Genomic DNA, 25,085 nt, shown 5'->3' with positions numbered 1-25,085 from the left:
ATTGATTTTAATGGGGAGTTCTGCCCCAAAATCAATGGCGCAATACAGCCCAAAGTAAATTGCTTCTTAGTATCAATATTTTTTGTCCGAGCTGTTGCAATGTGGAAAACCATCTTTAAAATGTGCATCTTTTGTTTCTGCCTGTTTCCTTAGATCTCTTTGAATTCCGCTCTTCTTGGAGACCAAAGGGGAAGGGCAGGCTGTGCGGGCGGCTCTGCTCCCCAGGAGGGTAAAGACCCTCCTGGTTCCTCAGGGCCAGGGCTGGGCTTCTTTCTCAAGCCCCTCTTTCAGGCTGGTTTTCCCGTAGAACCCCACGTTATGGGCTTGATCCTTAACCAAGGCAGAAAATGGCATTTTTGTTAAAAAAGCGAGCGTGCTCCTGCCTGCCTCGCAGCTGCAGGAAGATGCCAGCTGCAGCGCTGCGTCCTCAGGACAGCAAATCCCAGCTGCATCCCTTATTGTGCTGGCTAGACTCTTCCTTCGCTTTTGTTTGGCCCAAAATCTTCCTGTTGCTCTCAATCTAAATGAATTCATGACGGTTCAGGGAAAATATACACTATTACTGAATGTCTAGACAAGCAAATATAGCTAAATGAAAGTATGCGTAATGCAGTGTGATCAATACTCGTAAGTACAAAACATTTCAGTTTACCAAGTGGAGAGAAGGCCTCCGACTAGCTCCGGGGACAGCCGAGGACGGGAACGGCAGGAGCAGGTGTACATAGGAATGGAGACACGCGTGTTACCTGCCCTCCTTCCATGCATCTTCCTTTTGTGTTTTAGTTGCTTGCATCTTTTCAGTGGGTGGTAGCAGGATACATTTAAAAAAAAGGCGTTTTGGCTACCGGTTTTAGTTGTGGAGTATACCAAAAAGCAAGTAGTCGTGAAACATAACTCACTGGGAATGGAGGTTGCAAAAACAAATCGCTTAGGAAGCAGGTTTTCTGTAAATGAATGTGTCTTTATTCAAATGCCTGATGGAGTTGTTTTCGATAAAAAGATAAATATTAAAAAAAAAAAAAAAAAGAGAAAAAAAATGCCATAGTTGTACTAAAGGGTTCATTATTTAATGGCCATACTAAAAGTATTATTTATTTTTAAATGGCTAATGTTCACAAGGGGCCAGAGTACACTCTCAGGTGAACGGCATGCGAAGCTGCACATGTTGTGAGATACGTTGCAAGCAGAACTGGCAGCGAGTCTTGCTCCCCCCGAAGGGTCTCTGTCGGCTTCAGAGCGATCAGGATCGGGCCCGCAGACTGACGCGTCTTGTACCAGATGTGGCCGCACATCTGAGGTTTGGATGTGGCCTGCACAGTGCGTTGTGCATGTAAATACGTCGTCACATTTGTGAGCAAGGAGCCTGGGTCTTTCTGTACAGGAGTAGCGCATACTCGTCGTGACCATAGTTTGTGGAGAAAAACGCGATGATTCATTTTGAATCTTCCAGCAATGTTATTGTTTGGTGTGAATGTGCCTGCAACATTGACTCATGTGCCAAAACACGATATTGAATGCATTGTTTTTAAATAAAATGTTTTATTGTGCATTGGAAGTCTGTAAAACTCAACCGCGTCCACTTCTTCCTTCCGTATTTTCTTAACTGCCTGCTGTCGATAATAATTAATGGCCTGAATTGGAGGGCTTTTCCGTGCCGTAGGCACACGCTGCAGAGCGCCAGATCATCATTTTAATCAGCCCCCGTTCCGTATTGTACAGGATGCACGGTGTGGCCGGACACACGCCCAGACAGATGATGTGACAGTGCCCCGAACGCTGCGCCCCAGCAGAAGAAGCGCGGCTCGGCGCAGCCCCCGCTGTGCTGCAGGCACGGGGCTAGGCAGGGGCCAGGCACCGGGGATGCGGGGTCTCGGCTCAAGCCCTCCGCTGCCGATCCCTCTCGAGGTACCCGTGACAGATGCTCGGTGGATGAAACGGCGTTTGCTTTTCTTGGCCTCGTGCCTGGCGTATGAATCTCCAGGAGGGATGCACGGTGCTCGCTAGCACCCGATCTCACCCGCACAGCCCCACAAAGAAAAGGGGCTGCCGTTATCCCCGGCCCTGCTGCACGGCCCCGGCTGGCAGCCCGGGTTCCCCATGCTGCTTCTGCATCAGGTGATTAGTGCAAATTACCCTTCAGGCTGGTGGATCACAGAATCACAGAGTTGTAGGGGTCGGAACGGACCTCGAGAGAGCACCAGATCTGATGATTCTTTTTCTGTGGTTCTTGTGCGAGCTCCAGGCATGTTTTAAGCCGATGAAACTGATGGTAAATAACACCAAAAACGCCCCATCACAAATCCCCACTCAGGAATAACTGGCCCATGGAAATACTTGTGTGGATGAACGCTGCCAAGCATCCACGCCTGTCTGTGGGGGACTGCAGCCCATGACATTAACCCTTAGCAGGTTCCCACGCTGTGAAGGTGTCAGTGGGCAGAGCGAACGGTGCTGTCCCAGCCCACCCCCAGCCCCCAGAGCTCACCCCCATGCCTGGACCACATCACAAGTCCACCCCGAATGCTAACCCCGTCCTCCAGCAGAGTGCTGTGTGTGACAGGCGTCCCCAGCAGCCCATCCTGCCAGCTGGGAATGGAAATACTGAGCAGAGCCTGGCTAGGACAGACCCCTGCAGGACCCGATACCCCCTCCCACTCTGATGGCAAAGCAGCAACAGCTACCTCAGCTCCCTGCCAGCAGCTCTCCCTCCCCGCAGAGCCGCGGAACAGCTCGCGCCTTGGGCTTCTGGCCATGAACTCACACCAAGTTTTACTTCTGAGCTCCCTCGCTAGCTCTTTCATTTGTGCCTCAGGCTCAGATACTCTTCTTACATTTTATGTGCTGCTCTTACATTCATCCTTGGTCACCTGACTACTCACCACTCGCTTGCTTTTCAGGATTTTAGGGTCTGCGATTAAAGCCCCCAGCCAGTGTGGTGAGGTCAGGAGGCCGAGGGGACCACAGAGTACACAGAGGAAGCTCCTCGACTTCTGGTTCCCCTGTGTCAGTGGGCATTTGGGGCAGATGCACGCCTACCGGATTCCAGCCGGGGCTCAGAACCGCTTGGCCTCCTTGCAGCGTGGATCTGGAGCCCCGAGAGCTGTCGTTGTGCTGTGTCAGAGCCGATCGATCGCTTCTCCTCTATTTCTGCATGGTGGCCACTTTCCAGGCCAAGAGAGGACTTGCGGCTTGCCTCGACCCTGCTTGGGTTCCCTGTCGGCTCCTCGAGAGGAGCTTTGCCCTGGGCTTTTCAGCAGCGCTCACCTGGATTCCCAGTGCCACGTTTCCCCAGCTGGAAGGGGCTGTAACAGGCACCGGCTCAGCCAGCAGCATGGCACGTGTGGCACATGTGGCACATGCAGGGACCCTACATCACGGCCACCCCTCCAGCAGGAGCAGCGTGACTTAGGGGCTGCGCTGCTGCTGAAGGCACCGGCTTATTTTTAAGATCTCACAGTGGTTTCCCACCCACTATTAAAAATGCTTTAGCTCTCTGGTCTTTTATTAGAGGCAGTTTGTGGGCATTGGGTCCCTCTCTGCCCTTGTGAAATGAAGAGGATATCCAGCAATAAGAGCGTTCTGTACCCACAGATTCTGCTTTACAGCCTAGCCCAGTGCCTGTGAAGGCAGTGCCTGCGTGCACCGGCTCCCTCCTGCCTCCGCCTGAGCCCTTCCAGCCCTCCTGCCATGGCAGGGCACTGCAGGGATCCCCGGTCTTGGGGTTTGGGCCGCCAGGCTGTAGACTCCAACAGCAGCAGGCTCGGGCTGCGAGGGAGCAGCGTGCCCTCCCCGCAGCAGGCACGCTCAGAGTTAACGGCTGCAGCGCGTGCCCGTGGTGCCTCATTTGTTAACATCTCCTGTTCGGGATTTTTCTCCCTCTAACCACGGCTGAAACCTAAACAATTGCCAAATCGATCTACATTGTCAGCGTTTATTGTCTGGCAACACTTGCTAGGGGCTATTTTTGGGATACCAACCTCAAAAATTATGTATGAAGTGATAATTTCGGTGCTCCCCTGTATAGCTAAAATTCTGAGCTGGTTCCCAGCAATTCTTCGTAAAAGCTTATCTGCAGAAACAGATCAGCTGTCACATAATCTAGTTCCCTCCCAATTAACGCAGGATCAGTGCTACAATACATGTTACACTGTTCAGTCTGGTTTAAACGTGTGTCACTATGTCAGGACAATAAATGCACATATGCCTAAAGCAGGTTGCTATCAGCTTGTAAGACCTCGTGGGCTCCTGCCGACGTGCCCGTTTTGCCACTGTTGGTACAAAGTGCATGCCATGAAACCGAAACAGAAAATTTTGTTCTTCCTGCACCATTCCAGGGTGCAGGACTTGGCAAGTTTTGTGGGTTTGAGTACTTATGGCACAGCAGTGCCTGTGCTTTTCATTTTCCTCTACGGTGAGCCTGTGCGTGTCTCCTGCCACCCGTACAAACCATTGCATCCCCAATTTTCCTCTCCACTGAAGCTGTGGCCCACACCAGGCTCATGTGGGTGCAGGCAATGCTCATGGCAGGAGCAGGCGAGCATCGCAGCGTCCCCACCTCACCACGCAGGGACACCCGCCCTGCGCTGACCCCGCTGCACACCAGCCCTGCCTGGTCCCTCCTCGCCAGCGTCACCGTTTCCCAACACTTCCCACAAACCAAACAACCTGGGGTCCTCCCCCTCCCAAGATAAATATTGCAGACTGGAGCCAGCTTTAATCGTTAACCATGGCCCTGGCGGCCAAGTGTGCCATCAGCCATGCTGTGGGTGGCCCTGCCGCCCCTCTCAGTGGGGGCTGTCCCCCCACCCACAGCGAGCAGGATCCCACAAACACCCCACTCCTCTTCCCCAGCCCCCATCTTCTCCTGTCCCCTCTTGGTTCCCCATTTTTTTTCCAGATGTGGGCACCACAGGGCCCATGATTTCCCTTGGCACCCAGGCTGCTCTTCCTGCCCCATGGGGATGTGCAGGAGCCCTGGGGCACTGGAGCTGGTGGCTGCTCAAGAGTTGTCTCACAAGGGCAGCCCTGCGTGTGCTGCTGAGGCTGGGATTTATTTCCCCATAATCCAATTCCTGGTGCAGGAATGGGAGAGGGAAAATCCTTCACTTCCTATTCCTGCTGCTAGGTCCAAGGTCGGCTCCCCGGTGCCCCAGAGCCTCGGTGACGGGGATGGAGGAGGTGCAGCCCCTTCCTGGGGCTCACCGAGTGCTCCAGCTGTGGTCTCACACCCCCGGGTAGCCCCTAAACCATTTTCCTCTTTGTCCATTTGCACTGGATTCAACTTCCTCAGAGCTGCTTTATCCTCTAAGCTGCTCCCTGTAAAACTCTGGGGGAAGCAAATCCCATATTGCCTGACTTGCTTTTTGCTGCTAAATAACTGAAATCCTGTCTGGGAGGAGAAAAATCGGGAAGAATTCTGAGTTCTGCTTCTTACGAGCAGAACTTCGTGCCTGGACAGCAGACACAGATGGGGAAAGCGCTGGTTTTGGGTCCCCCATGGAGCCGTGCTCAGCCCCACTGGTGTCACTGGCAAAGCCGCTGGCGTCACCAGGCTGGAGCCGGCCCCGCTGCCCTCCGCAGAGAAGAAAGTGCTTGCGAGAGTGATTTCAAAACACCAAAAGAAAACACTTGCAATATTTGCTTAAAAGCAGGTGAAAATTATCTGCACTGCCTCTGGCCCACTTGTGCCAGCTATTTTAGGGGCAAGCCCCGCGGTGCCCACGCCACGTCCCGCGCTGGGGGAGCGCAGCAGGGGCACCGCGGTCACCTCCTCTCCTGCACTTCCCGGTGCGCAGAGCTGCGCTGCCCCCGAGGACGTTTTTATTTTGGGCAGAGAAAACTTTGCAGTACTTTGAGCAAACAAAGTGAGCCGAAGCCAGCTAAAGTGCAGCCAGCAATTAATAATTAGAGTAACCGCGGCCAGCTCTCACACCGAGCAGCTGCCCCGTTCAGCTCACAGTGCTTAACAAACGAGCCCAGTTTGGTCATCCTTGTCTCAAAGGTGTGGGAGACGTTGGCTCAGCCAGCTGGGAGTGACAGACCCCAGAACCGAGTGACACAGACTCACCTGTAAGTGTAATAAGCCACCATACGATCCCCAAATCTTGGGGTCCCTGCTGGACTGCAGAAGTTACACGGTTTTTGCCCTCCAGCACAGACTAAAGCTAAATATGCCCAAATTAATAAAAATGTGTTGTGGTGGCCTCTGAGATACCTGCATGCAGATGACTTTTCTGAAAGCAAAAGGGATCAAGAGGGATCAAAAGGTCTCCGCAGAGCCCACCCTGGCAATGCCACGCGCCTGCTGCGAGCTGGGCACGGCACCTGGCCAGCGTGAGCTGATGGCATTGGGGCAGGAGGACCCCAACTGCAAATTAGCCAGGCTTGCTTTTATTTTTTTGTATCGACTGCTCTTCTCCTTGTGTGTCTGTGATTTTATTTATATATTGCACATACAGCACATACAGGGGATGCAGCTGCCCCTGCCTTGGCAGGGCGTGCAGTGCATGGCATCCGAGGTGCCTCCGGCCTGAGCTGTCCTGCGAGAGGGGAAGGGGAAAGGGAAAGGGGAAGGGGAAAGGGAAGGGGAAAGAAAAGGCTGCTAATGCACCTGCGGCACCTGGCTGCCAGCCTCTGCTGCCCACCCGCTTATCCCTGCCTGCCCACCTCAGCACCTCCGCCTCTGGGGGGCTGCACTCGCCTCTCTCCCCAAAATCAGCCCCAACTTTTGCCTTCCCCTCGGAAGGACAAAAAGATTTCACGCATAACTTGCCCCGAACAAAGGCCCCTCACGCCAGGGCTTTCTTTCCCTTCTCCGTTTCTTTCTTTCCCAGCGCAGGCTGACAGCAGCAGGGCGGCTGGGGCGGGGGCAGCTCCGTTTTACACCAGCTCGGTGCCAAAGAGCAGCTCGGGGAGCACCGCCAGCCCCGGGGGGGAGGGCAGCGGGGGCAGAGGCAGGCTGTCGGCCCTGGGGACCCGCGGAGCCACCTCGAGGAACCCGCGGGCAGAGGCCGGGAGCCCCGCAGAGCGCAGACGGCGCCGTGCCCCGGGGCAACGCGGGCAGCTCCGGGCAGCACCGCGCTGCTGCGAGCCCCGGGCTGTCGGGGCACGGGGACGGCGGCAGCGGGGCAGGGACAAACCCGCTGCCGGCTGCGGTCGGGTGGCAGGGGGGACGGGACGGGACGGGACGGGGCGGGACGGGGGGTGCCCGGTGTCCGTGTGCTCGCGGCGGGGGAGGCGCTGCCCCGCCGGGCCCCGTCCCGCCGCCCGCAGCAGCCCCGTTTCGCTCCGCTCCGCTCCGCACCGGGAGCCGTCGAGCGCCGCGATCGGTGCCCCGCCGGCAGAGCCCCGGGACGGGACGGGGCGGGACGGGACGGGACGGGACGGGACGAGCGGTGCCGTCGGGGCCGCGCCTTCCCCGTCCCCTTCCCCTTCCCCGTCCCCGTCCCCGTCCCCGTCCCCGTCCCCGTCCCCGTCCCCGTGCCCGTCCCCGGGCCGTGCCGCGCACCGCGCCGCTACAAAGGGGCCGCGGCATCTTTAAGGGCCGCTCCGAAGCCCCGCCCCGCGCGTCTCCATTGGCCGGCTCTGCCCCTCGGCCCCGCCCCCGGCCGCGCCGCCGCCGCTCATTGGCCGCGCCGCCCGCCCGTCCGCGCGGCCCCGCCCCGCGGGCGCGGCCAGGCGGAGCGGCCGCGCGCCCTGGACAGCTCCGGGCGGCCGCAGACGGCGGCGGCGGCGGCGCGGCGAGGACATGGCGCGGGGCCGGCGGGGGGGGTCCGGCTGAGCGGCCGGGGCCGCGGGGGCCGTCGGGGGGGCGGCCCGGGCCCGCTGCCCGCTGCGGCCGCCGCCGCCGCGCCCATGCCCGAATGAGGAGCGGGCGCGGCGCCTACCGATGCCTCGCCGCCGCGCCGGCCGCCTGCGCCATGAACCCCGAGCTGGCGATGGAGCCGCTGGGCAGCCTGCACGGGGCGGCCGGCCATGAGCCCGAGCTGATGGGCAGCCCCAGCCCGCACCACGGCGGCCGCGGCCCCGCCGGGCCCCTGCGGGTGCCCCCCCCGCCGCCGCCGCCGCCGCCTCCGCCGCCGCCCCCCCCCCCCGCCGCCGCCTCCGCCGCCGCCGCCGCCGCCGCCGCACCAGGAGCTGGCCCCGGCCGCCGCCCGGCCGGCCATGGTGCCCGGCATGGCCTCGCTGCTGGACGGCGCCGCCGAGTACCGGCCCGAGCTGTCCATCCCGCTGCACCACGCCATGAGCGTGCCCTGCGAGCCCTCGCCGCCCGGCATGGGCATGAGCGGCACCTACACCACGCTGACGCCGCTGCAGCCCCTGCCGCCCATCTCCACCGTGTCCGACAAGTTCCACCACCCGCACGCCCACCCGCACGCCCACCACCACCACCACCACCAGCGCCTGTCGGGCAACGTCGGCGGGAGCTTCGCCCTGATGCGGGACGAGCGCGGGCTGCCCGCCGTCAACAACCTCTACGGGCCCTACAAGGAGATGCCGGCCATGGGGCAGAGCCTGTCCCCGCTGGGCAACGGGCTGGGCGCGCTGCACGGCGCGCAGCAGGGCCTGCACGGCTACGGGCCGCCCGGCCACGACAAGATGCTCGGCCCCAACTTCGACGCCCACGCGGCCATGCTGGCCCGGGGCGAGCAGCACCTGCCGCGGGGGCTGGCGACGCCCCCGGCCATGATGTCCCACCTGAACGGCATGCACCCCGCCGCGCACCCCGGCCACCCGCCGGCCCACGGGCCCGGGCTGCCCGCCGGCCGGGAGCGGCCGCCCTCCTCGTCCGGCTCGCAGGTGAGCGGCTCGGGGCAGCTGGAGGAGATCAACACCAAAGAAGTGGCGCAGCGGATCACGGCGGAGCTGAAGCGCTACAGCATCCCCCAGGCGATCTTCGCCCAGCGGGTGCTGTGCCGGTCTCAGGGGACCCTCTCGGACTTGCTACGGAACCCTAAGCCTTGGAGTAAACTGAAATCCGGCAGGGAGACCTTCCGGAGGATGTGGAAATGGCTGCAGGAACCCGAGTTCCAGAGGATGTCAGCCTTAAGACTCGCAGGTAGGTCCCGGCGCCGCCCGCCGGAGCCCCGGGGAGGGCGAGCGGGAGCGGGGCGCGACCCTCGGGGACGGGGGCGGCGCGGGGGGTCCCGGCCCGCTCGGGGGGCGCCTCCCGGCCCCGCCTGCCCCCGCGCCTCCCGCCCGTGCTCGCCGTGCGGGGCCCGCGTCCCGCAGCGCGGCCACCCGCGGGGCAGCGCCCGCCCGGGGCCGGGGCCGGGGCCGGGGCCGGGGCCGGGGCCGGGGCCGGGGCCGGGGCCGTGCGGGGCGGTGCGGGCAGCTCCTCCCGGCCCACGGCCCCTTCTCTCCCCTCCCACCCTCGGCGGGCGGTTCCGAGGCCGCCCCCCGGCGCCCCCGGGAGAGGGCGGCCGGGCCCGAGAGCGGGTGGCGGCCCCGGGAGGCGCGGGGCTGGCGGCGGCCCCGCATTGTTCCGCGGCCGGGCGCGGAGGCTCCGCATTGTTCCGCGGGGTCCCGCATTGTTCCGCGGCCGGGCGCCCCCTGGCGCGGGCTGGGCGCGCCGCAGCGCTCTATTGTTCTGCGGGAGGAGCGGGGGGCGAGCGGCCGGGGGGGCACGGGGAGGCTGCTGGGGGGATGCTGGGGGGGAGCCGGGGCGAGGGGGGCACCGGCACAAATGGCTCTCCCTGCGGTGGGGGAGCGCCGTCGGCTGGGTGCGCGTCCGCGGCACCTCAGCACCGCCGCGGCTCGCCAAGAGCGGAGGAGATGTTGGCAGAGAGGCACCGGCTGCGGCTCGCTGCCTGCCCGGGGACAGGCTGCGGCGGGACCCGGGGCTGTGCGGGCAGGAGCTGCTCGCCTCCTGCACCCCGAGAGATGGGAGGGGGCGGGCCCGGGGCCGCCCCGCGCACGTGTGGACGGACGGACACACCGACCCCAGGCGCGGTGCAGCGGGGGGGTCCGGCTGGGCCGCCTGCTGTGACGGCTCCATGTCCGCAAACACATTTTAGAAACCTGGCGATGTTTGTTCCGGGAACTCTGCCGTTCTGCCGTGTCGGTTGATGCCAGCCTGCAGAGATTAGCGGAGGGGAAACACAACGCAGGCTTTCCCAAAGGCTGCACCGCACCGCACCGTGCTGGAGCACAGGGAGCTGGCTCCGGGGGTCCCCGCAGCCCCTGCCCGGCCGGGGCTCGCCTCCTGCCTCCCGACCGCATCCGTAACCGCGGCCGTGCAGCTGGTCACCGGCCGATTCTCCTCTTTTCTGGAGCCCGGGCGGAGTGTCGGCAGAACGGAGAGGGCAATCGGAAAGAGAGAAGGGGGTGGAAATAGCCCCTGAGCTGGAGGAGCCGAGCTCCCGGTCCGTGCCGCCTGCACTCTGCTCGTGCTCACCGCCGTTTTGGTGCCCCTGTTATCTGGTTTCCCTTTGCTTGCTGCCAGCCCCCCAATTCCCCCCGGCCGCTCCCTAGGGGTGCGGAGCCCCGGGCCGGGCAGCCCCAGCCGGCACACGCGGCCGTGTCGCCTCCTCAGCCCAACGTGTGTGTGGAGGGAAATCGATGCAGATAATGTTTAGAAGATTAAAAGAGCATTAATGCTGGCAACGGGAACATAAACGCGTGGACCCAGTTCTCATTGATCTGGAACCTGATCCGGCCGGTTTCCAGTAATGCTGCCGGTGCTCGGCCTTCCCAGCACCCCGCTCCCCCCGGCCCCCCCGCCTGTCTCCGTGCCGCTGCCCCGGGGCGCCGCGGCGGCGGGGGGGCGGCCAGCGGGGCTTCCCCGGGCGGCCGGGTTGGGATTTAGGCCGGCCCGGTTTCAGGAGGGCCGGTGGCACACTCCCGCGGCCTCAACCCGGTTTCGCTGCGGGCTGGGTCACCCTGCGGGTGCGCGGGGCCGGGCCCCGGGTTTGTGCCGCCGGTTCCCCGGGGCCTTGCAGCCGAGCCCCCCGCGGGCCGCCCGCAGAACCCCGCGGCGCCGGGGCTCGGCTCCTGCACCGGCACCCGCCCGCACCGGGACGGGCCGCCCCAGGGCAGCGGCACCGGCCACGGCTGGGCCGGGGGATTGGGGAACCTTCACACCTTTCCTTCGGGAAATGGAGCTTTTATTGCCACGGGTGAATGCAGCCTCACCGCCTCGGCGCTCCCTGCCCCTCGGTTGGCTTGCTGAAGCCTCTCTGAGCAGGATAAGCCGAAAGCCCCGTCGGATTGCCAAGCGCAGCAGCCGCCTGCCCCGCGCTCCCCCAAATCCTCCTCGAACCGACCGCAATGTGCCGCAAGCGGGGCAAAGCCCTGCGCCCAGCGGGAGCCTCCGGCCCGGCCGGCACCCGGCGGGGAGGCAGAAACGGAGAGAGCCCCGCTGGGGAGCTGCCGGGAGCCCCGGGCCAGCCCCGCCGCACGCCGCCACCCCGCCTGCCCCCGCAGCACCCTCAGGTCCCGCCGGGCCGGGGCAGACGGCGCCGCCGCCGGGCCGAGGAGAAGCCCTTCCTTCCGTGCGGGGCCGGGGAAACCTCCCGCATCGATCCCATCGATCCGCGCTCCCCTCCACGGAAGCCGCGCGGTGAGAGCCCCGCTCCAAGGCTTTGCCCGCCGCGCCTGCACCGCTCCGGTGGCCCCGGGCAAAGACCCGGAGAGAGGGCGCCGGGGCCGAGGAGCGGGCAGCAGGGGACGGCGGGGCCCCCCCGGCCCCTCCTGGCCCCCCCGGTCCCTCCTGGGCCCCCCGGCCCCGGCCTTGTCGCCGCAGCGCCCGCCCACGCGGAAACGTCCCCGCGGGCTCGGTGTTTGCTGCGGCCGGAGGGCAGCGCCCGCAGAGCGTTAGCGATCAGGGTGCGTCAGGGCGCTTATCAGCACGGGCTCGGAGGGCAGAGTTCAGCGGCGGTTCAGGGCAGCTGCACCCGGAGCCCCGTCCTCCCGCCCGCCCTGCTGCGAGGTGCCGAGCCCCTTATCGCCAGCCCGAGCCCTGCTGGGTACACAGGGCAGGAATGCGCTTCCAGGTGCTCCCGTGCCGCGCTCCTCCGCGGGTTTCCGAGCTCCCTCGGCCCCGGAGAGCCGGGCACGGGCCCCCCGTCGCCGCTTTCTCCCCGAGACTCCCGCTCGCGTTTCCTGCCTGCTGAATCCCCTTATTGCCGATCGCACATTTGGGTACCCAAACACCAGCAGTGATTCAGAGCAGGCGCGCTCAGCGGCCTCCGCTCCTTCCCCACCGTGCGACCCCGGGCCGCCGGGGCCAGCGCCGCTTCCACCCGCCCGAGCGCGGCTGCGGGGCCGTGCGGGGCTGTGCGGGGCCGTGTGGGGCCGTGCGGGGCTCTGGGGGGCTCATCGGGGCCGTGCGGGGCTGTGCGGGGCGCGCCTTGTCCCGGCGCCCCCGGTGCCGGAGCGGAGCCGCCGCTGCCGTCAGCACCACGGAGAGCGGCACGGGGCGGGGGGACCGGGGGAGCGGGGAGGGGCAGGGGGAAGGCGAGGAGCAAGGGGAGGGCAAGGGGAGGGCAAGGGGAGACCTAGAGGGCAAAGGGAGAGGAAGGGGTGAGGGAGAAGGAAGCAGGAGAGGGCACAGGGAGAGCACGGGGAGGGGTGAGGTGCCCCGGGACCCCCAGCACTGGGGTCTCTTCCTGGCCAAGGCAACCATGGGGGTCCCAGCAGGGGCACGGGGCTGCTGGCTCTGTGCCCCCGTAGGCCGGGGCTGCACCAGGGGGCTCTGCCCTGGGCACCTCCAGCACCTCGGATGTGCTGCGATGTGCTGAGTGCTGGTGATTGCCGGGGCGGCGTGGTTAGAGGCGCACTGCTCTTGTCTGTCCTCTGCCTCTGTACTCCACCTCCATTTTCTGCCTCTGGAATCTGAGGCTATTTTGTCGTCTGTAGATACAGCTGAAAATTAAGGCGTAACAGCATCCGTATCAGTTGTGTTAAATACGTATAAAACTATCTCTTAGTGTCAAACTAAATATACAGGTGCATAAAGACTCTTTGAAAGGTGTTTAGTGGCTTGAAATATTAGTACTCTCTTCAGATATAGATTAGTGGTTATGTTTGAACAATCCATGCAGTAAATTGTGGGGCTGAGTGATAAATTATATTTCTCACATACCAATGTTCTGAAACAATATCCCGCTCTATCTCGTTGTTCCACGTAATTTCTGAAGACACCGGGGACAGTTCTGCTCTGCAGACATTTGAATACTGTTTTTGTTAAGCAAGGAGTTTCTCTCAGTTTCTTGACCAATTGACAAGGAAAAATCTGACCATATTCATTATTAAATGCATTTCTACCTCTTTTTTTCCTCTCCATTTATATATATATATATAAAAGAAACAACCAGTCTGTCAGGATGTATCACTCACTCTGAGTTTTTCTGATCTGCCCTTCAATATTTCCATACTACATTTTCCCAGTATCTCTTAGTTGTCACCACCTGAACCGAAATACCCAAAACTCAAGTATTTCTCTGCATTTTAAAGCTGATACAATTTATTTGTGACAAGGAACGTGTAAAGGAGAGAACATTTTTGCCAAAAAGGGTTATTTTATTTTCCAGTAACTGATCCTCTTTCTTCCCTTGCTCTTTATAGGGGCATTTTGACTTAAACCCCGTGCTCCTCTTTCTGCACCACGGTTGCAGTTGGTTGTCACTCCGTGTATTATTCCCCCCCCCTTGCACTACATGTTCCTGCCATCCCCACGGTGCAAGCTGTTTTTCCTGCCTTCCCTACGAGGTTACTCAGCGATGATGAGCTCGTTGCCAGCATCCCAACATGCCTGTTCTGAGCCTGCAAACATTAAAAGCAGCAGGCTCCTTGCTTCAGAGGAGCTCCCCTGCGGCTGCCTTCAGAGTGGCCACGGGGCTCTGCAGGTGTGTGGAGAGTCCATCTAATGGGGGAGGCCGGGCTGGAAGGCACTGGGATGCCACCTGTCCTCACAGCCTGCCCCCTTCTTCGGCGGTGGGGATTTCCCGGCTACCTAGGCAATCTTTTCCAGGGCTTGCAGGTACAAAAAATCCTTAATGAGTAGCCTTAATCTCCCTTTTTGTCTTTCAAATCCTTTACTTCTCATCTTATCCCCAACAGGCAGAGCACACACAAAAAAAATTACTCCCTTTCTTCTGATAGCAATCTGTTTGTATTTAAGACCGCTATCATGTCTCCTGTCTTCTCTACAAAAAGCCCCATCATACTTCGGAGGTGAATATGCAGAGAAGATGTTAGGTCCGATGGGACAGATAGGACATCTTTTTTTTTCCAAGGAAAAAGATTTTGTATCCAGTCCTATCAATCTCGCAGCCTTTTGCATAAAAGGCTTTCTGATTTATAGAGGGTTTCTGTACGCAGAAATCATACAAAATAGACTAATCTCAAATGGCTTCAGTGATAAGATCAACAAGGTAACTCACTGATGGGGGATGGAAATGCAATCAAAAAAGAAATCAGAGTGTTTGGGGGTTGTTTGGGTTTTCTGAGCTATAAAATCAAACCGCTCCGTTGTGAGAAAAAGGGGACTCAAGCCACTGGTAAATGCTTCACAGAGGAATTATTAGACAAGCAAGGGAGGCTGGCAGTTTCCCAAAACGCAAATTGTCTCTGGGACCAAAATATCTCTAAGTAAGCAGGGAACATATTTATGAGTAGTGGTGATTTTCCAGCAGATCTCATCTTGTCGTAATGGACATTTCAAAACGAGGGCCTGTGCCGAGGCATTAAGCTTTGGCAAGCAGCACATAGCTGCGGAGGGCAGCGGAAAAGCACACGGAAGTCTTCCTCGGAGAGCTTCCCCTGCTGGCCCCGCATCTCTCCCAGTTCCCTCCTGCTTCCCATGCCCACGTGTCGCCACACCGGGTACAGGCACGGCTGCTGTCCTCGGTGGGCAGTGTCCCCCTGCCACCAGACCTGGCCATGATGCCACCGGTGTCACCCCCCGGCTCCTCCTGGGGCACCGGTGGCACCGCGGCGCTGGGACAGCCCTGGGCACAGGCTGCCCGTGTGAAAGGGCTTGGTGGTCCCTACAGGTTGTGTGTAAGCTTCCAAGGCTTTTCCCCAGTCCTTCTGATGTCTTTAGTGCCAGGTTTCTCCTCCGTCCTGCCCAGGTCCTGCCACGCATGTCAGGAGGGAGGACCCCGCTCCTGCTGCGGGTTGGCAAGCCCAGGGGAAGGAGGGAATGGGAACCTGGCCTTGTGGCAAAGAACAGCGCCCCTCCAAGGCCTGCTCTTGTGTTTTGCATTAAGCAGCCGTTGTCTGAAATGCAAGAGGAGCACAGGGCCAGGGCGGCAGCACAGGTCTCGCTGTCCCAGCTAAGCCTGTGGAGTTTTGCCCCTTCCCTCTCAGGTTCTTCATAACTGTGCCCTGTCAATAGCAGCCGTTACAAGTCAAAAGTCATCTCCCGCTTTCTGTTGTGAGCCAGCAGTTCTGAAAACAAGTGGCTTTCGGAGGCACGGAGCAAGCCCTCGGTGGATCCGTGCTTCCCCTTGCAGCGGGACGCAGGGGGCTCGGCTCAGGGCTGCGGTGGAAGCTGCTGGGCAGGAGCCGCAGCACGGCGGCGTGCCAGGGCAGCACGGCTGGGGGAAAGCCCCTCAAGTCACCAGTAGGAAATAATGAAGACCAGATACTTCAAACCCAAATCCTCTCCAGGATTTCGGACTCCTATTCAAGTGCTTACTCGCCTCCCTTCACTTTAAATTCCAGGTCTTTCTTGCCACAGAGAAGTGTTATATTTCACTGGGAAACTGTTTGGGCATTCAAAGGGGAGAATCCTCAGAACAAGAGGATGCATAAATCTCCCAGGTGCTGGCAGGGCAGGGCTTGCTGAGTGCAGCCCAAAGCACCGGCGTTGGGTTGTTACCAGACAAGCCGAGCGGCGCTGCTGGTCACCCAGCATTGCCGGCCAGTAGCCCGAGTGGCAGCAGGGGAAGCGACCTGCCTCAAATCCCCTCCATCCCTCAGGGACCCACCTCGCCAGTGGGCACCCACCTCCTGCTGCACTTCCCACCAGTCTCTTCCACGTTAACCCTTTTCCCATCCCACAGCAAGTGCTCCAGGAGCCCTGCTGGTATCCAAAAGAAGGATTTCTCCAGCACTACTGCTTAAAAGAAAGACTGAGCAACGTAAATGTCTTGGAGAAACAGCTCAATGCACCCTTCGCTGCATGGTGAGGGCTGCTGGCTGCCTGAAGCAGTCTCTGCTCAGCTGGCCCTGATGTGCAGCAAGGGCTGGGCAACAGCAAACAGGGCTTTTAGGCAACGTACATTTCAGGTTTAGGCAACTGAGTTCTCACACGGGTGTGCTCCTCGCTCTGTGCCTCAGTTTCCCCATGTATGTATAGCCATGGCCAGTGCTTTGAAGGATCACTGCTATTAATGGGGTGGTTGTACCCCTTGCTGTGATAACAGGGGCCTGTGGAGAGGAGCAAGATCTCAGAGGTTGCTGTCCTGAAATGAAGCCACAGCGTGAGCTTGCACATCTGGGCCAGGATCCCACGAGGCGCGAGAGCAGGCAAATCCCCCGGCTGCTGGAGAGGATGCCTTCAGATACCTCCAGCGCTCACAATCAGCTCTGAGACAGCTCCTTCCCTTGGCAGCTGGCAGGAGGGTTTGTCTGGTGGGAGGGCTGGATGGCGAGTGTCTCAGGATGCCCCCTGCCTCGGCCACCAGCACGCACCTCGGGGCTGCTCTGCAGGAGCTGCTGGGGGGCACGGCTACAGCCTGCAGCCGCCTGGTGACAAGGAGCGCCTTCAAACCGTGCTGCACGCTCACCAGGCCTCCACTCCTCCTGCCCTGGAGTGCAATAAATTGGCCTACCCCATCTATTATTTATTATTCTGTATTAATGATGGAAGTATATTACAATAGTACTTAGAGGCCCTTGTCAGAGATCCCACACTGAGATCGGTGTTGCAGTATTGTGCAGAAAAAACAGTCCCTGCCCTGCAGGATTTACAGCCCAATTTCAGCTCTCCAGCAGATTTACAAGAGGTTTGACACAAATAGCTTGAGACCCGCTACATGCCAGAAAGCAATATAAAAGAACAAAGTCCCAAAATCCATTCATCTTTTCTTCTCAAATAGCTGAAGGATGCAAGTCCTGGCTATAGAAAGGCGTTCTTTCCGTGGCAGAGCTACGAGAGAAAAATTAGGCGGAGTACCGAGAAAAACATTCCCGGCAGGAAACATCAGGGTGTGGGATTGCTGCTTGGGGTGCTGCACGAGTCCGTGTGCCAGGGGCTGGTGAGAACCTTGCCTTTGCAGCCCGTCTGTGCGCAGCTTCTCTTCTCAGAAGTGCCTTCAGAGGGTGTTCATGGGCGTGAAAAAGATGAAGAGGGTTCAGCATGTGTGAGTAGCAGATGGGAATGAGCAGATAAATGTGCGCTGGCTGCGCACCCTAACAATGTGATTATTTGCATCTTCATTCAAATTGTTTCTTGTTACATAATGATTTTGTACACAGTGGAGTACTTAACCTAATTTGTATTGATCTCAATTGCTTTCATTTGTGCATACTTAATTCAGAGAGGTAATCAAATTGATTTTTGAGGCCTAGTTTTTAAGAGATTGTAGTAACGCAGATATAGAAGAGGTTGCTTTAAGTGGATCATATCAAAAGAAAAACGTTTTAAACCTTTGGAAAACATTTTGATGGTCATTTCATTGTGTTCGGTGTAACTAGCATAATTAAATTTCCTTCACATTGAGTTCTCTCTGAAATCAAATTGAGAAACATTTTTTAGTTCCATCAGACAGATAACTTGGTTTGGTTGACTTTGTGCTACACCCATCTGAAACGGCACAGGAGCGATCAATATTCATGGCTTATCTTTACAAACAATAGAGAAATGACTTATTGTGGGTTAAACGAATGTTGTTCTCTACTTGGCTCCTTCTTGACATTTGTTTATTGGTTTCGCAGTTCCGGAGCCACTGTTGCCATTAAAGTGAAAACATCATAAAAACAGTGACAATCTGAGGGTGTGGGTTACCTTGAGAAGCTGCAGGGAAATAAATTTAGAGGTGGTGAAGACAAAGAGAGCCTCTTTGCAGTGAAAGCAGACCACAAAGTGTGGCTCTGAGAAAATTTCAGCAGGCTGCGTCATCCTCCAAGATTTCTGGTGAAAGCCTCCTTGCCCGGTCGGTTTGCAGTCAGAGGTACCTGTGGGCGACGTCGGGTTTCTGTCGGGGTTGTGTTTGGATGAGAAGCAGAACTTGTGCTGCGTTTGTGTTCCTTGGGACACGAGTCACGGGCTGGTTCACTGACCTGTTCCCAGTATCCCAAGCAAGCTGCTGCCTCCTCTTCCTCCTCCTCCCCACAGCCACCTCCGGGTGCTGGTGACCCCATCCCCTCATGTCCCAGCCTGTCCCCCCGAGCACCGGGCTACTTGGGGCACGCTTTGGGTGAGCGCTGCTGCAGTGCTGCCCGTCGCAGCCGTGAGCCCCCTGCCAGTCAATTTTTGCCTACATGTGGCAAAAGCAGCTTCTATAAAAAGGACCGGACCACCGGAGCATGCATAAATAGCTCACAGAAACTATTACCGCATACAAGAAGGCGCAGCGCTGCTCCTGGGCTTTGTGAGGCCGCTGCCGCGTGCTGCAAATTGATTGCTCTGAGCTGCGTATTTCAGCCATTAGCGACGGGGCCAGCTGGACATCTTTCAGCAAGAAGAAGTGTCAGGAGAAAATGCCGAGCTGCCTGCTGTAAAACGCCGTGCTCCTCAGGCTTCCCGGCCGGGGGTCCCACCACACGGGGCTGCCTGCGGCCGGGCTGCTCCCGGCGCCGCGACCACCACAGCCTGGGGGACGGGCGGGCTCGGCAGGGCAGCAAGGGTGTACACGGGCATAAATCTCTCTTTTCTAACAGCTTTACTCAGCACTAGTAATGGCACAGTAGAATCCACTGCCATTTGCTAACAGTTGCCATATATTCATTTTTAATGACCAGAGTTAAATTTCACCATACTTCAGTCTGTGCAGACCCAAGTTTTAAAGACAATAGTTACCAGCTGCGACGCCGCTGAGTATTTGCCAGGATTTATAGCTATCCGTAATGCAGGGGCTGGCTGGGTTCCTCCCTTCTGAGGGAGAAAATGGAAAATGAGAGTTATTGTTGCTGAAAATAAGAGTATTTTTGCGGACAAAGGAACTATCGGTAGCATCGCTCGATTTAACGATGGCCCACGGGCAGCTTGGCCTGTGGGCGAGGTCTAGCCCGGGATGCTGTTCTTCGGCCTCGGGAATCGCAGCTGGGACACGCTGATCTCCGGTTATATTACTGAAAAGTGTCATTTCTGAGTTCCCTCTTACTAGTGTGAGGGACTGGATTAAACGATAAATGGATTTCCCATTTATCTTTGCCTGAATGATAAATTTTGTCCCAACGTCCGACCAGTGGAGATGTGAGAATACCCAGCGGTGATGCTGCTGTGAATGCCTCTTGTACGTGCGCCAGCCACAAAGGGCCCACCAAAACGTGAGCTATTGCTGATGGACTTTAACTGGGCATACCAGTCCCACAGCACCATTCTGCTCCTTGACTGTGCGAATGACCTCCCAAAGCCACGGGGAGCTGTGAAAAATCACAGGGTAGAATTCCAAACAAGTTATAAATGTTATTGTCATTACTTACAGCTTCACCACAAGTGTTTCTGCCTGCAAGTTCAGTTACTGAGATGTTGCTGTAAAAGGAACACCAGCAACTGAAGCAAGCTTATTTCTCTTGCTAAGCAGCAGACCATTTAGAAGGTTTCGCCTCACACGTTCAGTTCAGAAAGCAGCTCCAAAGTAGGGAGCCGTGGCGAATCGTGCTCCTGGGGCTGCCAAACAACGTGTCTGGGGAATGCTAAAGGCTCGCACGGAGAGGTGGAGGTGGGGGAACAGCTGCTGCGGCTGCTGACCAGCAGCCACGGCTGCTTCTGCTCGCCTTATCCCGGGGATCTAGCCAAGTATTTCAGCACATGCTTAACCCCGGGCTTGCAAACACGCTGACCAAAAGTCAATAGAGCATCTTGCGTATTTGGAGGTGAACATCTAAATATTTATCTTCGTGGAAACTTATTTAACAGTGAGGAGGGTGCAGGTTTGGGGGCACGCTCCAGGTATCTCCTGATGCCTCCTGCCTGACCTCATGCCTCCCTGTGCTTGCGCTGGGTGCTGGGGTCCTGAGCCCGCCAGCCCCCCACCTCGCTGGCTGAGAGCAGTGTGTTTGAGTGCCCCCGTAGCTCTAGCTGCAGGATTGCTGAGGGCACACTGTGCCTCCTGGGGGGCATGGCACGAAGGGCCCGCCTCGGCAGAGGGGTGTCGCGTCCCTGCACCCCTGCTGGGGCCTTCTGAATCAGTGCGTTTCCCCAAGAATAAAAATCAGGTGAGGCGGTACCGAATCTGCTCATGTGTTGTTTCTATGTAAAGCATCTTTACTCTGGCATGGACAAAAGGGATGAATCTTTTTCCTTCACAGTTATGGCTTTCAATTATTGTTAATTATCTGTTTTCCTCCATAGAATATATCCAGTATTAACTGCAGTTAATAAATCAAATTGCTCTTAGAATCAAGATGGCTGCTTCCCTTCCTTCTACTATTAAAACGTTTCTCTTTCTGCAGGCAGGTTTCCTGGGTAATAACTTTATTTTATTAGAGTGCTCGCTCCATTTTTTCTCTTCTGATAAATGCATGTCAAGGAAAAACATTTGCCTTTATGGTTCCTTTTCAAGAGCAAACTTAACAGTTCAAGGAAAGTATTTACTGAATGCATTGAAAAGCACATACCTTTGCATTATTTATCATGAGATACCAATAACTGTAATACGCAGAGTATCTCTGGACATAAATTAGTGATGTTAGGAACCACTGGAATCCTCCCTGTGTCCCGGAACCTATTAGGATCTGCAGCACAAGGGTAGGTGCTCGTCGCCTCCCCACTGCACGGGGCTCAGACAACAGGCTCGATGAAATGCTGAATGCAAAGATCCAGCCCCTCCAAAATAAAAGCTGCTTTTTCATCTCCGACGTGCAGTAAAACATTACCTGTGGAGTGTATTATCTGGTGGCTCAGAGATGCAGATAGCTTTGAGGGACAAAGGAGCCAGGAGGAGCAGGGAGAGGAGAGGGGGCTTGCAGTGAGAGCATCCCAATGGGGGGAGATGGGGACGGGGCGCTGGGGCCAGCAGCCTGGGACAGCAGGCAGCAGGGCACACCGTGCTAGAGGGGGAGCTGGGGCCGGGGGATTTGCTGCCTGGAGCCTGAAAAGCCACCGAGCTCCCTGGTTGTTGTGCAGGGGTTTCCCTGAGAGTGCCGTGGCTCTGATGCACTGCTTGGGGTGCAGCACTAGTGCCCAAACCTCGGTCAGGAGGATTACATCCTCCAGATGTTCCTCGCTCCTGCCAGTCAATTGAAAACCATCTCAGTTTTAAGTATTATCTTTGAGGATTTCAGATTTGATCTCCGACTGAAACCCAGGTGTGTCGGGAAGGGCTCAGCCCTGTTTATTCCCATGGAGCTGCCTTCACTATGAGGCCAGCTGATCTCTGGCAAAGACAGATGTCCCTGAAAGGGCACCCAAGGCTCTAGAGCCCTCAGGCTGGTGCTGAGGTGTGTGGCGCTGAGCACTGCGCCCCAGGCTCATCGTGCTTCTCTGCGGTTTATGCTCCTGCTACCCGTGCTGCAAGGTCTGCCGAGTCCCTGGTCCTTTCTGAGTGGCCCTGACTTCCCTCTCAGGCAGCTCCACTGCAGCCACCTGGATTTCACAGCTGAAAGTGGGTGCAAGATCAGGCTCAGGCTCAGCCAAAACACCAAAAATAGTCCAGCTTCCTGCAGAAATCCTGGGAAATGCAGCCACATGCACGGAGTGAAGCTGGCCAGTACAGCCCGTTACCTACCCAGCGCAGCCAGGCTCTCTGTAGCGTCACAGCCGGGCACGCAGCCGTGCATACATGCACAGCCCTGCCTTCAGCTTAACTGCAGACATTTCCAGAGCCTGAGCATTACTTTTTGGACCAGCTTCTCATTTCACACGTCAGAGCTGCAGAATTATTTAATACGTCTGCTTAAAAATCTGCCCACTTACCAATTCACTCTACTTATTGTGTCCCAGCACATTACCTAACCATGTCAACATATGGATTTTTTTTATCTTGTTGCCTCGCATAGACAGCCTTATCAGTCTATTTTTAAATCTGGATGTGCTGCGGCAGTGGTATTGGTTTCAGCACTTGATGTTCTCCCTGTGCTAATAAATACGGATCAGCTATTAATACCGATTTTTCTGAGGCCCATTAGCATCGTTTGGCACAGCGAGCACACGGCGCTGCCGCCCCAGCCTGACCGTCGGACAGGCGCTGGTGCGGGTGCTCCCGGCTGCCTTCACCCTGCGCTGCGCCCCGGGGTGCAGCTGGCCCCCAGCCCCATGCCATGGCTGCAGGCACCTCGCCAGAGCTGTGTGATGTGCCAGGAGGAGCCTGGGGACAGAGAAATGGGGAACAGAGCCCGGGGATGGGGACACCATGGGGAGCAGCTAAAGGAGAGGGGAAGAGCCAGGCGTGCTGGTGGGGTGCCCTGTGAGGTGTGACCGTGCCATGCTGTGTAACACAGTGCCTGGTTTCAGCAATGCTTCCAAGCTTCTTTGGGAAAAATAAAGTAATTGCTGCTTAAGGATCTGCTGTGATGGAGAGGACGGCGCTGCTGGCAGGCACAGCGGTGCTGCTCCTGGTACCGGAGGGGTGGTGTGCGGTGCCCTGTGAGAGGGGAAGGTGCGGAAGGGCAGCGTTTCTCCTCTCCCCAACTGCCCTGCAGTGAGATTATGTGACGTGCAGGTGCTGCCTGCCAGATCAAAGATGCAGGATCTACTCCGAAGCTGATCTCCTGACAGATGTCCGAGGAGTGCCCCGTCGCTTCTCCCCCAGCCTCCAGGAACACCCCAGAGCAAAGAAGGGCAGGGAGAGCCAGCAGGGGAGGGGACTGCACTGCCTGCCCCAGCTGGGCTCGGTGTCAGCCGTCACGGCCCCCAGGCAGTGGGCCCTCAGCCTGGCAGCCAGAGCCGCGGGGACGGGCAGCGGTACCCACGGAGCTGCAGCACAGCACTGCGGAGCCTGCGACCTGCCCCCTCTAATCACAGACCTCTCCTTTCCTCATTTCTGAGGCTAATGACTCGATACAAGGCGTGTTTGGAAGCTAACTTAATCCACATAAACCTGTGCTAATTCACCATTAAAGGTGGAGCTCTCTGCTGCCAGTCAGAGCACTTTTCAGATTAGTGAACAAAGAGGTAAAAGAGACGGGGCCTCGGTGCACGCTGCACGGCCCCGGCACGCCGCCTGCCTCAGCAGCTCTCCTGCACACAGCAGCTGCCGCCGGGGAGAAAACAACAGACATATCGGTAAAGGATTAAAAAGTAGCCACAGAGGTCTGCTCCTGGAGGCAACAAACAAACAAAAGGCCTGGCTGGGTGGGCGGCAGGATTTGTGCTGCCTGTGGGTTTCCCCCAGCTGTGGTCACCGCAAGCTGCTGCTGAGAGCTTCGACTGGGGCGTGCTCTGGGCTGTGCAAAGAAATAGGAACCCCTTCCGAGTGCTAAACCTCATTGTTGTGGAGGGGACACAGGCCTCCTTCTGTAGGTGGAGGAGATGGATGCACTGACTGTCCCAAAACAGGGACAAAATGTTCATCCTGAATGCGCCAGCAGCGACTTCCCGTGGTATTGCCTCAGTGTCTGCCGTAGAAATTCCCCGGGTGGTGCAGCTCGCCTTGTGGAACGGAGGCCTGTACAGTTTCCTTAAGAAATAATTATCCGGAGTTGTTACATGCTGTGGTACAAGGGAAGTATCCACAGATAATTGATCTTTTTCATAGCTGTTGTGAAAAGAAAAGGATGTGCTTTGTGTTTTCCTTCCTAGATTGAATTCAGGGAAATTATTTTTTTTTATCCTAACATTGCCGTGCGTTTCTCAGATTTTTGCTTCATAAAGAGTGTGGAAAAAATAAAAAATTCCTCACTGTGCAGAAATCTGAATCTGGGGGCTGTGTCGGGTGTGTGGATGATAAGCACGCAGGGGTGAGCTCTGCCAGGGGCTGGAGACCCAGTGCCCAAATGCCTCACAGTCAGGTGCCCATCCCAAACCCTTGTTTTAGGCGTGTGAGCAGAGGCACGAGTGCGCTGCCCCTGAAATTCAGCTCTGCACCCCTGGTGCCACTTGCAGAGCACTCTTGGAGTGCAGCTCTCAGCTGAGCATGATGCTCCCAAGGGATGATCTGCAGGGACCAGGTCTGTGGCCGCCCTGCAGCGGGTGCAGGAAGGCTCACGGGTGCTCGGCTTCCTCGGTGCTGGGGGTCGGGCTCGCCAGTGTCTCACACATGTTGACCCTTTCTTTCTCTCTGTCTCCTGCCACCCCCTCCCCAAGCATGCAAACGCAAAGAGCAGGAGCCGAACAAAGAAAGGAACAACTCCCAGAAGAAATCTCGTCTGGTTTTCACTGACCTCCAGCGCCGAACGCTTTTCGCCATCTTCAAGGAGAACAAGCGCCCGTCCAAAGAAATGCAGATCACCATCTCCCAGCAGCTGGGCCTGGAGCTCACCACCGTCAGCAACTTCTTCATGAACGCGAGGCGGCGCAGCCTGGAGAAGTGGCAGGACGATCTGAGCACCGGGGGCTCCTCCTCGGCCCCCAGCACTTGTACCAAAGCGTGACCGGGAGCGGCCGGCGCGGCGGAGCCACCGAGCGAGCGGATGCGCGGCGGGGCCCTTCACTGGTGACTTAAAGCACAATCCTCCCGGAAACTCGTCCTAGCTGCAAACAGAGGACACTTTTTACGGCTTTTAGTCAGTTTTAGAAGGCGCAAGTGAAAAACTAACCTCTTTCTATGTAATACTATGCTCAGGACAGGCTAAGCAGGTCTGAAGGAAGAGAGCCGTTCGTGAGGCAAGTTTCTCCTGAGCCCCGAGCCCCGGCTGGCGGGCGCTGTGCAGCACCGCCGCGCGAGAACGGAGCACAAAGTCTGACACGGAGACGCTAAAGAGTCCAAGAACCTGTTTTTAAATCTCAGGCATGGTTTTGTTAAGTGTTTTAGGGGAAAAAAAAAAAAAAAGATCAAATTTACAGGTTTCTTTCTTTTTTTTTTTCTTTTTTT

General features: G+C 57.9%; 1 protein-coding gene across 1 annotated transcript; it reads left to right on the top strand.

Moving 5' to 3' along the window:
- Positions 1–7,862: 7,862 nt before the first annotated feature.
- On the top strand, positions 7,863–24,645 carry ONECUT2 (one cut homeobox 2; the record flags this gene model as incomplete). Its single annotated transcript, XM_084304549.1, is given in 3 exon segments — positions 7,863–8,138; positions 8,140–9,058; positions 24,359–24,645. Coding segments are annotated over 3 exon segments (1,482 nt in total).
- Between the last annotated feature and the right edge of the window lie 440 nt (positions 24,646–25,085).

Source organism: Netta rufina (assembly GCF_964035555.1).
Source record: "Netta rufina genome assembly, chromosome: W".
NCBI lineage: Eukaryota > Metazoa > Chordata > Aves > Anseriformes > Anatidae > Netta > Netta rufina.
This window is presented reverse-complemented; position numbering and strand designations above follow the sequence as displayed.